The 16,027-nt window shown below is 43.2% G+C and overlaps 2 protein-coding genes across 9 annotated transcripts in view; one reads left to right on the top strand and one right to left on the bottom strand.

Annotated features, from left to right (window-relative positions):
* DLGAP4 (DLG associated protein 4) overlaps positions 1-16,027 on the bottom strand; it is a 195,258-nt gene that overhangs the window by 17,153 nt on the left and 162,078 nt on the right. For 6 of the 8 annotated variants that reach the window (XM_025469950.3, XM_025469953.3, XM_049100688.1 and 3 more), the window contains 2 exons: positions 15,570-15,658; positions 14,590-15,002 (listed from right to left, as the gene is read on the bottom strand). In XM_025469950.3, coding sequence (XP_025325735.1) covers positions 14,590-15,002; positions 15,570-15,658 — 502 coding nt within the window. Of the gene's footprint in view, positions 1-13,376; positions 13,475-14,589; positions 15,003-15,569; positions 15,659-15,899; positions 15,980-16,027 lie in introns of all 8 variants that reach the window. The other 2 variants (XR_003145099.3, XM_025469949.3) reach the window with 2 other exon arrangements.
* On the top strand, positions 1,569-11,114 carry LOC112673896 (60S ribosomal protein L39-like). The gene has a single exon (XM_049100708.1). The coding sequence runs from the start codon at positions 8,285-8,287 to the stop codon at positions 8,438-8,440; it is 156 nt and encodes a 51-aa protein (XP_048956665.1). The 5' UTR covers positions 1,569-8,284; the 3' UTR covers positions 8,441-11,114.

The raw sequence follows: 16,027 nt of genomic DNA, 5'->3' as shown, positions 1-16,027 counted from the left end.
GGCAGGCTCCACGCAGGGAGCCCGACGTGGGACCTGATCCCGGGACTCCAGGATCATGCCCCGGGCCGAAGGCAGGCACTAAACCGATGAGCCACCCAGGGATCCCCTGTAGGCAAACTTAATACCAATGAGTACAGCCCCAATACTAGGAAAGAGAAGGAGAGGGGTGTGTTAATCCAAAAGAAGGCAAGAGAGGGAAAAAAAAAAAACCCTCAAAGTAGGACAGATACCACAAAATAACATGGTAGGAACAATTCCAAGTATATAGAAATCCCACTGTAAATGGACATTGTCTACTTCTGAAGAAAAAACACTGGACAAAACTCAAAATCCAGACACATGCTGATTATAGGAGACATTATAAGGACAGTGAGAGGTTGAAAGTAAATGCATTGAGAGAGGTGGTTAAACCAAAGGAAAGTTTATAGCAATACTCATAACACATAAGACTTTTTTTCCCCCACGTAAGTCTTAAAGCAAAACACGATATATCCAGAAAAATAGAGTGGATTATTATGCATCCATCAAGAATATCACAGTTGTAAACTCTGCTTCCCCTGTGACAGGTCCCCTCAAACACTCCTTGGAATTCTCTGTCCCCACGTGGGCACTAATTCAGTTCCTTCTCACTCCCCTAGACCACCACCCTAACAGGTGTCTCCTTTCTCTCCTGCATAATGAATTTCCCCTTCCCTACAAGGTCATTCTCAACAACATATAAACCACTCCGTTTAAAAACAAAAGGAACAAAAGACCCCAACCCTCTTTTGACCCTATATCCTTTCATTTCTCTGTTCCTTGTACAGAAAAAGTCATCAATACAATTGTCTATACTTGCTGTCTCCAATTACTAGTGTTTTCCCTTAAACCTTCTCCTGTCAGGCTGCACCTGCCCCCACCACCCCTCCTTCCATCAGAACAGGCCCCTTCTTCAAGGTCTCCAACGACCTTACATTTCTAGGTTTGCTGTGCCCAGCAGCAGCAACAGCATCTGACAAAGCAGTCTCTTTTCCTGAAAACTATTCAGTTGCTGTTCAATTGCCTTCTCTCCCATCTCACTGGTCATTCCTCTTTTTTCACCATTCAGTGTTTGTGTCTCTACTCCTGAGGCTTTGCCATCTCATTTTTAAAAAAAAAGATTTATTTAAATAAATAAATATATAAATAAATATTTATATATTTATTTATTTATATATTTATTTATATTTATTTATTTTAGAGAGGGAGGGACGGAGAGGGAGCATGTGCAAGTGCTTGAGTGGGGAGAGGGGCAGAGGAAGAGACTCTCAATCAAGAGCCGGATAACTGACTGAGCCACCCGGTCACCTGTACCATCTCATTTCTGAACTTAAATGTCTACTCTGAGGACTGCCAGTATAATTTTCAAGCCTGGGCTTTCCCCAGCTCCTGCTTTTAGCTGCCTGCTTGACATCTCCACTCTGATGCCTGATAATGTGCATCACATTTAACATAGTGGACTCTGAACTCTTTTTTTTTTTAAGATTTTTTATTTATTTATGACAGACACAGAGAGAGAAAGAGGCAGGGACACAGGCAGAGGAAGAAGCAGGCTCCATGCAGGGAGCCCGACATGGGACTCGATCCCGGGTCTCCAGGATCACACCCCGGGCTAAAGGCAGCGCTAAACCGCTGAGCCACCAGGGCTGCCCGGACTCTGAACTCTTAACTTTTCCTGATATTAAACTGGTCTTCTTTATCCCAGTAGTGATTCCATCCTTTTGTCACACAGATTACAAACTGGTTTTGACTCCTTTCACTCCTATTCCATATGCAATCTGTTAGGATATCCTGCTTTACCTTCCACATGTATCCAGAACTGCCACCTCTCTCAGAAGTGCTCTATGGCCATCACCATCTTGTCTTACCCAGATTATGGTTACATTCTCCTAATTCTCCCATCTTGCACTTGTACCCCTCACCCCACTCTCTTTTGAGCAGAGAAACCAGATTCATCCATTAAAAAAGAATGCCAAGTTGCAGCACGCAAGACTCTCCAATGAGTTCGCCTCTGAGTAAAAGCCAAGCCTTTTATACCACCTCTGAGGCCCTCTGTTATGTGGGGCCTCACATCACCCTGACTCCCTCTCACAAGTCCCGCTTGCTGTTACAGCCATGCTGGCCACTTCCCAGGACTGAAGCCTGTCAGGCACCTGCCCACCCCAGGAACGCTCAGTCCCTGCCGCGGCCTCTGCCCAGCTGGCCTCTAGGATCTCTGCTGTTCTCTCTCTCCCTTCAGGTTTCCACGTCAGGTGTCCTTGCCCGACCATGCCCCTGACCATGTCGTATAGGGTAGTGACACTGCCCCTGCCCCTGCAGCACTCACTGTCCTGCTTTCTGTGTCTTTTTTTTTCTGTTGCACGTCTAAACATCTTACAAAGTATTTGCTTATTTGGTTATTTTCTGTCTCTCCCCATGAGAATATAAGCTCCACACGGGCAGGGCTTTGTTTTGTTCACTGCCTTCTCCCCAGAAGCCAGACAAGTACCTGGTAGGTGGCAGGTACCCAGGAAATATTCCTTGAGAGAATATTCCTGAGAGAAGATCAGGACCGGCAGTGGGGTGAGGAGAGTGCTTTCTTCCTACTGTTCTACAGCGTTCTAATGCTCCCGCAATTAGGAGATAGGTAGACAGTAAAATTAGACACAAAATTGTCATTATGGCAAATACTATTTATGATGCAAATCCAAGAGAACAGAATTATACAAGGTTGCTGCACATGAGATTAATGTACACATCTCAAAATAATCAGAATCAGCAAAACAGAAAAATGACTGATTTTACTATCAAAAAACCCCACCCCAAAACCTAGATGATACTAAGAAATAAACCTAAAAAAAATATGTAAAACCTTCATGGGGCAATTCACCAAATTTATAGAAGGATATAAAAGGAGAACTGAATAAATGGAGACATAAGCTTTATTCATAGTTAAGACGACTCAATATTTTACAGATATCAAGTTTTCCCAAATTAATCTATAAATTCTATTTCATGCTCCAGCAAAATTTACTAATTCCAGAATTAGTATTAGAATAATGAAGAAAGGGATCCCTGGATGGCTCAGCGGTTTAGCGCCTGCCTTTGGCCCAGGGTGTGATCTGGAGTCCTGGGATCGAGTCCCACATCAGGCTCCCGGCATGGGGCCTGCTTTTCTCTCTGCCTCTTTCTCTCTCTGTGTCTTTCATGAATAAATAAATAAAATCTTAAAAAAAAAAAAAAAAGAATAATGAAGAAGTTGTATGTGAACTTCTAATCTGAATACAATAAGGAAGAGGGATGTACCCTACCAGATACTAAGGAATGTTAACAAGTTACGGCAGTTAACACCTGTATTAATGCAGAAACAGACAAAATAGCAGAACAGAAGAGAGCCCAGAAACATCCCTTTGTATGTAAAATCTGGCAGAGGTTGTTATGACTGACTAGTATCACTAATCAGTGAAGGAAGTAATGATTTCAATAACTGGTGTTTCCATATGAAAAAAACAAAATGAAATTGTAGAATGCACAAATATGAATTGAAGATGGATTAAACACCTAAATATGAAAGAATGAAACCCAAATTTTGAAACTACGAAAAAATTTCTATGCTATCGGAACACAAATGGGGTTCTTAAGAATCAAAGGTGCATTCAGTACAAGAAGATATAACAATTCTAAACATTTATACACCTAATGACCACCAAAATACATGAAAGCAGAAAGTGACAGAAGTGAAGGGAGAGATTGACAGTTCTACGGTAATAGTTGGAGACTTCAATGTCCCACTCACAATAACAGAACAAGACAGAAGATAAGTGAGGAAACACAACATTTAAACAACACAGTAGACCAACTAGATCTAACATGTTTGCTTATATAGAACACCTCACCCAATAACAACAGGATACACATTCTTCTCAAGTATACATGGGATGTTTTCCAGGACTGACCATATGGTTAGACCACAAATTAAGTCTTTTTTTTCTAAGGTTTTTTTAAAGGTGAGCTCTAGGCCCACCATGGGGCCTGAACACACAACCCCAAGATTGAATTGCATGCTCCACCAACTGAGCCAGGTAGGTGCCTCCACAAATGAAGTCTTAGTAGATTTTTAAAAAGATATATATCATACAAAGTATCTTCTCTGAACACAGCAGGATGAAGTTAGAAGTCACTTTAACAAAAGGAAAACTGGAAAATTCACAAAGTTGTGTAAATTAAACAATACATTTTATTTGTTTTTAGAGAGAGAGAAGGGAGGGAAAGAGGGAGAGAGAAAAAGTCTTAAGCAGGCTTCATGCCCAGTGTGGAGTCCAACGCAGGGCTCAATCTCACAAACGTGAGATCATGACCTAAGCCAAAATCAAGAGTCGGATGCTTAACCAACTGAGCCACCCAGGTGCTCCCCCCGCCCTTTTTTTTTTTTAAGAAATAGAGGGGAAATTAGAAAATAGTGAGAGATAAATGAAAAAAAAAACATATCCACACTTACAAAACACAACAGAAGTGATGCTAAGGGGAAAATTTATGGCTACAAACAAATTAAAAACTTAGAAAAAGACTAAGAATACTAGAACAGTTACACTAACAAATTGGATAATCTGGATGAAATGAACAAATTCCTAGAAACACAAAACCTGCCAAGACTAAATCATGAAAAAATAGAAAATCAGAATAGACCTTTATCTAGTAAGGAGACTAAATCAGTACTCAAAATCTCCCAATAAAGAAAAGTCCTAGACCTGATGGCTTCATTGGTGAATTCTACCAAAGATTTATTTTTTTAAAATATTTTATTTCAGAGAGATAACGCATGCATCCATGGAGATGGGGAGGGGAGGCAGAGGGAAAAGCGGACTCCCCACTGAGCAGGGAGCCCGATGTGGGACTCGATCCCAGGACCTTGGGATCATGACCTGAGCCGAAGGCAGACGCTCAACCAACTGAGCCACCCAGGCGCCCTCTACCAAAGATTTAAAGAACTATTACCAATCCTCAAACTTTTCCAAAAATTGAAGAGGAGTAAGTACTTCTAACTGATTGTTCGAAGCTCCATTACCCTGACACCAAAGCCAGACAAAGACATGACAAGAAAAGAAAGAAAGAAAGAAAGAAAGAAAGAAAGAAAGAAAGAAAGAAAGAAAGAAAGAAAGAAAGAAAATAAAAAGAAAAGAAAGCTACAGATCAATAGTCCTTATGAAAGTCAATGCAAAAGTCCTCAAGAAAATACTAGCAAATACAATTCAGTGGCATGTTAAAAGGGTTACGTATCATGATCAACTAGGATTTATTTCTGGAATGCAAGAATAATTCAACATGAACATCAGTGTGCTACTATGCCACATCAACAGAATGAAGGAAAACAACTGAGGCAGAAAAAGCACTTGACAAAATCCAATGCCTTTTCATGAGAAAAACAGTCAACAAACTGGGAATAGAGGGAAACTACCTCAACATAATAGAAGCCATCTATGAAAAACTCACAGTGATCATCATATTCAAAGATGAAAGTCTGAAAGTGTTTCCTCTGAGCCCAGCTATAAGGCAAGGATGCCCACTATTACCACATCTACTCAACAGTACTAGATGTTTTAGAGCAGTTAGGCAGAAAAAGAAAAGACATCCAAATTAGAAAGGAAGAAGTAAAATTAGCTGTTTGTAGATATGATAGTTTATGTAGAGACCCCCAAAGATTACACTTGCATGCACACACAGAATCAGAACCATTACATGAATTCAGCAAAGCAGCAGGATACAAAACTAACAAAATGAGTTGCATTTCTATATCCTAACAATGAATACGGTGAAGAGAAAATTATAAAACAATCTCTTTATAATAGTATCAAATAGTATAAAATACTTAAGAATTAACTAATCAAAGAGGTGAAAGACTTGTACAATGGAAGCTACAAAACTGCTGAAAGAAATTAAAGACATAATAAACAGAAGCACATCTCTTGTTCATGAAGATTTAATATTGTTAAAATGTCAATACAACCCAAAGCCATCTACAGATTCAAAACAGTCCCTCTCAAAAATCCCAACAGTTGTTTTTTTTTTTTTTCAGGAATAGAAAAACCCATGCTAAAATTCATATGCAATCTCAGGGAACCCCAAATATGCAAAACAATCTTGAAAAAGAACAAAACAGGAGGACTCTTACTTCTGGATTTCAAAACCTACTACAAAGCCACAGAAATCAAAACAGTGTGGTGTTGGCATAAAGACAGACATACAGATCAATGGAATAGACTGCCCTGAAATAAACCCTTGCGTATATAGTCCATGATTTTTGACAAGGATACCAAGTCAAATGAGGGAAAGGATGGTCCTTTCAACAGATGGTGCTGCAAAAACCGGGTGTCCATATGCAAAAGTTAGACCCTTATCTAATGTCATACACAAAAATTAACTCAAAATGGATCAAGGACCTAAATGTAAGTAAGGCCTTTTACAACAGTAAAACTCTGAGATGAAAAAAACATCACAGAAGTTTCAGGACATGACGTGCAACGATTTGCCTATGACATGAAAGGCATAGGTAACAAAAGAAAAAACAGACAAACTAGACTTAATGAAAATTTAAAATTTTGTGCATGAAGTCCTTATTCACAGAGTAAAAAGATAACCCACAGAATGGGAGAAAATATTGGCAAATCATATATCTGGGTAAGGAATTAATATTTAGACTATATAGATATCACCTAAGTCTCTAACAAAAAAGCAGGGACGCCTGGGTGGCTCACGGTGGTCGAACGTCTGCCTTCAGCTCAGGTTGTGATTCCTGGGATCAATCCCACATTGGGCTCCCATTGAGGAGCCTGCTTATCCCTCTGCCTATGTCTCTGCTTTTCTCTCCGTATCTCTCATGAATAAATAAATAAAATCCTAAAAAAAAAAAAAAAAAAAAAAAAAAAAAAAGACTAACAAAAAAGCAAACCACCTGACTTAAAAATGGGCAAAGGACCTCCATAGACATTTCTCCAAAGAAGACCTATGAATGGCCAACAAGCACATGAAGAAATGCTCAAAATCACTATTCATTAGGGAAATGCAAGTCAAAACTATAAGATACCACCTCACACCCACTAAGATGGCTACTCTGAAAAAAATAGGGAACAAGTATAGCAAGGATGTGTAGAAATTGGAACCCTTGAGCTCTGCTGGTGGGAATGTAAAATGATATAGTGACTGTGAAACAGTGTGGGGATTCCTCAACAAACAAAAAATAGAATTACCATACAATCCTGCAATTCCATTTCTGGATATGTATCCAAAAGGACCAAAAGGCAAGGACTTGAAGAAGTATTTGTACACCCATGTTCATAGCAGCATTACTCACAGCAGCTGAGATGTGGAAGGAATCCGAATGTCTAGTGACAAATCAAAGGATAAGCAAAATGTGTACACATACAATGTAGTATTGTTCAGTTACAAAAAGGAATGATGTTCTGAGATCTGCTGTAACGTGGAAGAACTTGGAGGACATTAATGCCTAGTGAAATAAACCAATCACAAGAAGACAAATACTCTGTGATTCCACTTTTATGAAGTGATTCCACTTTTATGAGTAACTGGAACATAAAGACAGTAAATATAATAATGGGTATCTGGGGGTGGGGGATAGGGAGAATGAGGGGTTATCAGGGTGTGTGTGTGTGTGTGTGTGTGTGTGTGTGTGTGTGTTTTAGTAGGCTCTGCTCCCAGTCTGGAGCCCAATGCAGGGCTTGAACCCACCACTCTGGGATCAAGACCTGAGCAGAGATCAAGAGTCAGATGCTCAACTGACTGAGCCATCCAGGCGCCCCTAAGGGTTTACTGTTTCATGGGTAGAGTTTCAAGATAAAAGGAGTTATGGGGATGGATGGTGGTGACAATGCTACAGTATAAATATTTAATACCACTGAACTGTATGTACATTTAAAAACAGTTCAGATGAGGGCACCTGGGTGGTTCAGCTGGTTAAGCATCTGCCTTCGGCTCAGGTCATGATCCCGGGGTCCTGGGATCCAGCCCCTGTGTCAGGCTGCCTGTTTATTAGCACAGAGTGTGCTTATCTCTCTCCCTCTGCCACTCCCCCTCACCACATGTGCTCTCTCTTGCTAAATAAATAAAATCTTTAAAAAATTATAAAAACAGTTAAGATGTTAAGTGTTACATTTTGCCACAACAAAAAATTTTAAAAAAAGAATCAAGGGTGCAGAAGATTGATAAGAACCTATCAAATTTGCCCTCTCCTTTCCGCCGCCATCCTGGTTGCGTGTGGTTGACTGTGATCGCCATGTCTTCTCACAAGACTTCCAGAATCAAGCGATTCCTGGCCAAGAAACAAAAGCAGAATCATCCTATTCCCCAGTGGATTCGGATGAAAACTGGTAATAAAATCAGGTACAACTCCAAGAGGAGGCACTGGAGAAGAACCAAGCTAGGTCTATGAGGAAGCATCGCACATCATGAAATAGCAAACATAACTGGCACGCATATTTAAGCCGCAGGGAGGGAGATCACATGTTCCTATCCTATCAATATGGAAACATCCTTCCTACCTGGCCAATAGACATGTCTTATCAAGGGAATGATTTTCTCTGTTACTATGCCCCTATACCAGTAGGTTGGTTCAGTAATAAATGTGAGACCTTTCAGCTGAGCTGCTGTTGTGTCCTGGTTTGTGAAGTAATGAATTTCCCCTCCTGTCAGATCTCACATAGCACTGTCTGATAGAACTTTCTGCAGTGATAGAAATGGCCCTTGACAACGAAGTATTTAAAGTGTGGCTAGGGGATGCCTGTGTGGCTCTGTCTGCTAAGCATCTGCCTTTGGCTCAGGTCTTGATGGGGAGTCAGCAAGTCTCCCCCTCTCTGCTCCTCCCCCTGCTCATGTGCTTTCTCTCAAATAAAATCTTAAAAAAAAAAAAAAAAGAACCTATCAAATTTAAAAATCGTAGTTATTAAATCATTAATTTTATTTTTATTTATTATAATTTTTAAAGATTTTGTTTTTAAGTAATCTCTTCACCCAATATGGGGCTTGAATTTACAATCCCAAGATCAAGGGGCACCTGGGGGGCTGAGTCAGTTAAAGTGTCTGCTTTTGGCTCAGGTCATGATTCTAGGGTCTCGGGATAGACCCCCACTCGTGCTCTCTCTCATCTCTGTTGCTATTTCTGTCTGTCTGTCTGTCTGTCAAATATATAAATCCTTAAAAAAAACCAAAACCCAAAAAACAACCCCAACATCAATAGTTGTACCCTCCACTGAGTGAGCCAGCCAGGGACCTCACAAAATCATTAATTTTACTTTATTTATTTTATTTTATTTTATTTTATTTTATTTTTTACTTATTTATGATAGTCACAGAGACAGAGACAGAGAGGCAGAGACATAGGCAGAGGGAGAAGCAGGCTCCATGCACCGGGAGCCCGATGTGGGATTCGATCCCGGGTCTCCAGGATCGCGCCCTGGGCCAAAGGCAGGCGCCAAACCGCTGTGCCACCCAGGGATCCCTACTTTATTTATTTTAAAGATTTTATTTATTTATTCATGAGAGACACAGAGAGAAAGGCAGAGACATAGATAGAGGGAGAAGCGGGGTCCCTATGGGGAGCCTGATGGGAAACTCAATCCCAGGACCCCAGGATCACAATGAGCCAAAGGCAGGCACTCAACCACTGAGCCACCCAGGTGCTATTCTTTGGTCTTTTAAAAGGGAATGAAGGGGGCAGCCCTGGTGGCTCAGTGGGCAGCCCGGGTGGCTCAGTGATTTAGTGCCGCCTTCAGTCCAGGGGCTGATCCTGGAGACCCGGGATCGAGTCCCACGTCAGGCTCCCTGCATGGAGCCTGCTTCTCCCTCTGCCTGTGTCTCTGCCTCTCTCTCTCTCTCTGTATCTCTCATGAATAAATAAATAAAATCTTAAAAAAAAAAAAAAAAAAGGGAATGAAGGGACGCCTGGGTGGCTCAGTGGTTGAGTGTCTGCCTTCGGCCCAGGGAGTGATCCCTGGAGTCCCGGAATCCAGTACCGCATCGGGCTCCCTACATGGAGCCTGCTTCTCCCTCTGCCTGTGTCTCTGCTTCTCTCTGTGTGTCTCTCTCATGAATAAATAAAGTCTTAAAAAAAAAAAATAAAAGGGAATGAAGTTCTTTATATGCTTACAACATGCATGAACTTTGAAAACATGCCAAATACTAAAGGACAAACGTAACATCCCGCTTACATAAAATATCTTGAATAGGCATATTCATAGAACAAGTAGATCAAAGGTTATCAGGGCTGCAGGGAGAAGATGGGGAGTTATTGCTTAATGGGTACAGAATTTCTGTTTGGGGTGGTGAGGGAGTTTTGGAAATAAATATTGATGATGTGCAACAGCTGTGAATATAAGTAACTGCCACTGAATTGTACACTTAAAAGTGGTTACAATGGCAAACTTTTTGTCATATCTATTTTACCATAATTTTAAAAATGACAAAAAGAATTACATAAAAAAAAAAGAATTACGTATGATCCAGTAGTCCCACTCCTAAATCTATACACAGAAGGCTTGAACACAGGATTATTCATCATAGCCTTTATACTTTTTATTAGGGAGTCTTTATATCCTGATGCAAAAAATTTCTTCATCTGTGATGTTATTACATTTATTATTAATATGTTGGCACATGACCATGACTTTTGCTATTTTTACTATTTTACATAGTTTTTTGGAAACTCTAAAATTAAGTTTTATTTAAAATCAAATCAAAATTAAGAATCAAGTAGAATCTACTACTGCTTACAAGAAGCAGCAATCTCCTGCTCCACTGCTTCCTACTCCTACGTCAGTTACTCAACTTTACATACAAATAAATGACCGAGACTGCCATTCATTCCAGGAAATTCTCAAAACAAAAAGACAGATATAAAAAAGGGAACCTGGGTGGCTCAGTTGGTTAAGTGACTGCCTTCGGCTCAGGTCACAATCTCAGGGTCCTGGGATCAAGCCCCGGTACTGGGCTCCCTGCTCAGTGGGGAGTCTGCTTCTCCCTCTCCCTCTAATCTGCCCCCTACCCCACCCCCCATCCCGTTTGTGCTCTCTCTCTCAAATGAATAAATAAAATCTTAAAAAAAAAAAAAAGGAACCTTAAGAATAAAGACACAATACAGGCTCACAGACAGATTTACACAAACACACACACACATACATACACATATATATGTAAGATCTCCAAGAAGCAGGAGATAGATACTCTGTGCATAAAAAGGACAAAATACTATGAAAAAGAAACAGTGGAAGAATGACTTCTTATATGGATGGCCACAGTAAACATTTGATGGACAGTTTGGGGATGAAGACAAGAAAACCTCCTAATCTCCAAAAAGTAAGCCAACAAAAATGTAAAAACAGCCAACAAGTACATGCAAAGATGCTCGTGACATCATTAGCCATCATGGAGATCCAAGTTAAAACCACAACTGGGATACTACTTTATGCCAGCTAGGATGGCTAGATTCAAAAAGACCAATAATTTCAAGTGTTGATGAGGATGTGGAGAAATGAGAATCCTCATATTCCATTAGTGGAAATGTTAAATGGTGAATCCACGGTGGAAAATAGTTTGGCAAGTTCCTCAGAGGGTTTTTTTTTAAGATTTTATTTATTTATTCATGATAGACCTATAAAGAGAGAGAGGCAGAGACACAGGCAGAGGGAGAAGCAGGCTCCATGCCGGGAGCCCAACGCAGGATTTGATCCCAGGACTCCAGGATCACACCCTGGGCCAAAGGCAGGCACTAAACCGTTGAGCCACCTAGGGATCCCCACGTTCCTCAGAGTTAAACATAGTTACTACATGATCCAGCACTTCTACAACTGGGCATGTATCCAAAGAAATGAACATACATGCACACAAAAACATATCAGTGTTCACAGCAACGTTAATGATACCAGCCCCAAAGTGGAAACAACCCAAACGTCCATCAATAGATGAATGGATAAGATGAAGTACACCCATAAAGTGGAGGAGTATTCAGCAATAGGGAAGAAAGTGTCCATAGATGCTATAGCTTAGATGAACCTTAAGAACATTATGCAAAATGAAAGAAGCCAGACACAAAAGACTACATATTGTATAATTCCATTTGTATAACCAGAATAGGCAAATCCCCCGAGACAGAATTTGTGGTTGCTAAGAGCTGAGGAGGAGGAGGGAATGAGGAGTGACTATTAATAGTTCTGGGGTTTCTTTTTGGAGCACTGAAATTAGTAGTGATGATGGTTGTACAACACTGATGATTATACTAAATACCACCGAACAGTAGAAGAGTGTATTTCATGGCATGTGAATTATATATCAATAAAGTTGTTACAGTGTGAAAAAAAGGAAAAGGCTTCCAGAAAGAATAAAGGAAGAAAAGATCAGAGGCTGAGGCCCCATCTAACAGGTCCCACATCTAGGTGACATGAATTTTGGAGAGAGAAGCAGCAGCAAATCCAAGTGAGGAAATTATTTTTAAAAGTTAACGCAAGGCAATTTCTCAGAAACAAAAGACCCGCATCTCCACCTAGAAACGGCCTATCCACGGCTGGCACACGAACAAAGCCCCATTCCACAGCACGGCACTGAGGAATTTCACAAAGAGGTCAAGAGCCTAACAGCTTCCACTGATTAAAAAAACACAAAGGCCCAAGAAGTGGAACACAGAAAACCTTTCAGTACAAGTGACAGAAGCTAAACACAACATAGCCTTAAAAATTCTGAGGGAAAATGATTTTCAACTTTATAGGTATATAGAGTCTATATACAGGTGTGTATATGTATCTATAAAAGTATATATTGACATATATAATTTATTATTTTCAGTTTTACACCCTGCTCAACCATGTGATGTGTGAATAAAGATATGCAGTTTCCAAAAATTTATCTCAAACCGAAGGTGTGTTCCAGCAAAACGAGGGACTAGAGCCAAGAAAGCAGAAGGCCATGTGGTCTGGAAAGCAGGGTGTCTGCCATGGGACAGTGGCCAAGGGCAGTCCCAGGTGATGAAAAGGGAAGCGTCTGGATACCAGCTAGGCAGCAGGCCCAGAGAGCAACCTAGCCAGATGAGAATAGAACAAGAGGGCACCAGGAAAAATATGAAATAATGAGATTGTCTGACGTGTGTGCAGTGCATGCCTCGGCAGCACATGTATCTGATGTGTGTGCCTATCTGGGAAATAACACAGATGGAGGCTGGCAGATCTGGTGAAACATATGAGAAAATAATAAGAGCCTAGAAAATGAAGGGTATAAAAAAGATGAGGCAATCATTCATTCTAGGAAAAATAAAATGTGGAAGAACAGGAAATGGAATCGTTGTATAGTATTAGGCTCTGCAGGGGACAGTATTTAATGCTCACCGTGCCCAGAACTCTGGTGGTTATTTAACCCCAAGCTGTGATGTGCTCCACGGAGGGTGGCGTCAGGAGGCACATGTGACAGAGCTGACTGCTTGTCTCTTACAGCAGGAAATCAATACATGATGATGATTAATTTGGGAGGAAATAAAAAGTAATCCCATTTAAAAGAAAAAAAGCAGTAGCAAGACAAATACCAGAATGCACAGCTGCCGGGAGCTGTGAGCGGGGAAGGCATTCTCCGGACCTTGTCTCCATTCTGACTTGTTACTCTTACTGTGGAAAGTTATTAGGTATATGGTTCACGACAGTTCCCTGCACAGTGGCAGGTGTGACATCAAAGCTGAGAAACTGGCCCAGAGGTCCACAGATATGGACCCATCCAAGGGTGCTCTCCTCAAGCCCCACGCCATCAGGCGTCAGCGGGATGCTGGCTCCATCCCTTGTGGATACTCTGGAAACCTGTCCTTTCTGCCTGTTCTGTGGAGGGGGCCCTGAGGACAGCTGTGGCTGTACCAGATCAGGACCGGGTATGGCTCCCAGGGCCATGGCTTGGAGCTTCCCAGGGGCCACCTTCTGTTAGCAACCTCCTGTGAATGTAGGTTCCCTGCATATTTTTAGCTCTTTCTGGGATCATTTCTCGGAGAAATTTTGGGAAATAGATATGGTATAGATAGAAAGAGAAGTGGAGGAGTAGCTGGCTTCTGTGTCCCCCATTCACAGTTCCTCACATCCTGCTGAGGCCCGTGGTTAGAGCCCAGGGGCTTGGCATACAGCAGGCACTCGATAAGGAGCTGTTGAAGGCTAAGTATGGTACCAACTTTCTCTGTATCTGCCACTTCTTTGGGCCCTCACACACATGGCCACCTCTAGTCCTCACAAAGGCTCACGCAGTTAGCAGGAGTATCTATGTTTCCGTTTCATGGAAGAAACTGAGGCTGGAGGACACCTGACTACAGTCATCACTTCCTTAGGAAGGGAAGAGCTGACATTCAGCCCACAGCCTATACAGCCAGCAGCTGCTGCCATAAATCCCTCCTGGAGAAAGGTTAAGTTAGGTGGATAGACAGAAGGAAGGAATGAATGGAAATAGGAGGTGAGCTCACAGCTGACTTGAGAAGGGCACCCGGGGCCTTCCCCACTCAGAGGCACTGAGGCTGGAGAACGAGCCGCACGCCCTTCTCCCCAGCCCGGAGGCCATCCCTGCGGCACTCACCTTCTTCAGAGAGGTTGTTCTCTTTGGTCTCCTTGTCCATCTGGCAGCACCAGCCCTCCAGCCGCTCCGTTTCTGCCTGAAGGAGCTTTAGGAACCAGTAGCCATCCCGGCGGCAGGCCCCTGGCTGCGCTGGCTCTGCCGGGGAGCTGGAGGTGGTCTCAAGCCAGGGGTCAGGCGGGGGCAGCGAGGATGCCTCTAGGGCAGGGTCGCTGTTGTCTCCATAGGAGAGGTTGCGCTTGATCTGGGCAATCTTGGGGGCCTGCCGAGGGCCAGCATCGATGCTGATGGAGTTGGGGTGTGGGGTACAGTCCGGGAGGCTCCTCTCAGATGACTTACAGCTCGAGTCATTGGCATCCTGGGTATCTGAGTCGGTGTCCCGTCGGGAGGACATGCTGTGAGAGGGGGCGCTGCTTCTGGGGGGTGGGGAGGGTGAAGTGGGGACGGGGACAGGAAGAGGTGAGAGTCACCAGGAGGGCTAGAGACCAGAGGCCACCCCGACCCGGACACACGGGAGACAGAGAAACAGATGCATCGTCTGCTCACCATGCGCCTGAAGCGGGTCCCACAGCCCCCATCTCATTCTCTGCTCAGCCCCTGCCCCACCCACCCGTGCCCACACGCGCGCACGCGCGCACACACACACACACACACGGACAAGGTCATAAGGTTGCCTGTTTACTGCAGTGGGGCCAGGAAGACCACCAACATCGGGGTGCTGGGCCATGTCTCTGCTGGCCTCGTCCCCCCCCTCCCCCCGAGGGCTGATTAATCTCACAGAGCAAGTGCTCAGCTGGCCCGCCCGCCTGCCTGCCCAGCCTCCCATGCCTGGGCCATTGCCCGAACCCCAAACCCAGCTTGGTTATTAGAAATCCAGCAAGGAGAAGTGGGTTAGGGAGAGCGGGAGGAGAAGGCGCAGGAGAGGTGAGAGCAGAGGGAGGGAGAGGAGGGGGAGAAGCAGCCACCACCTCTGTGTGACTTACCGCCAGTCGTCCTCTACCTGAACCCCGATGGACTGGAATTTGGTAGCGGGACTGGGCTCCTCTTTTGGCACTGGCTGAATGCAGTCAACCTTATTGAAGGACAACGACAGCAACAGCACGGAGACAAAGACAAAAATAAAAAACAAACACCACACTTGCTGCTGAAATTCACATTAGTGGGACGACGCAGGACACAGACACGAGGCATGCGGACACTGCACGTGGGCCCGAGGCCGGACCCAGTGAAGCCGGGCACTGCTCATTCGCGCGGAGGCGGGCGGGCAGGTGGGCGGGAGGTGGGATGGGGTGGAGATGACTGGCTTTCCCTACTCTGAGGAGGGTGCCATCACATCGATTGCTTTGGGTCCGTTGTCCTCCGAGAGGTGGGAACCGTTCCTTCTAGTCCTCTCCTTTACACGCATCAGAGAGAAGAAAAAAAAAGAAGGACGACGAGAGAG

Source organism: Canis lupus, chromosome 24 (assembly GCF_003254725.2).
Source record: "Canis lupus dingo isolate Sandy chromosome 24, ASM325472v2, whole genome shotgun sequence".
Taxonomy (NCBI): domain Eukaryota; kingdom Metazoa; phylum Chordata; class Mammalia; order Carnivora; family Canidae; genus Canis; species Canis lupus.
Note: the sequence above shows the minus strand (reverse complement) of the source record. Positions and strands in the feature narration are given on the sequence as shown.

Bases quoted from the DNA above. Each gene is read 5' to 3' on its own strand.
- LOC112673896 (XM_049100708.1), top strand. From the start codon at position 8,285: ATGTCTTCTCACAAGACTTCCAGAATCAAGCGATTCCTGGCCAAGAAA.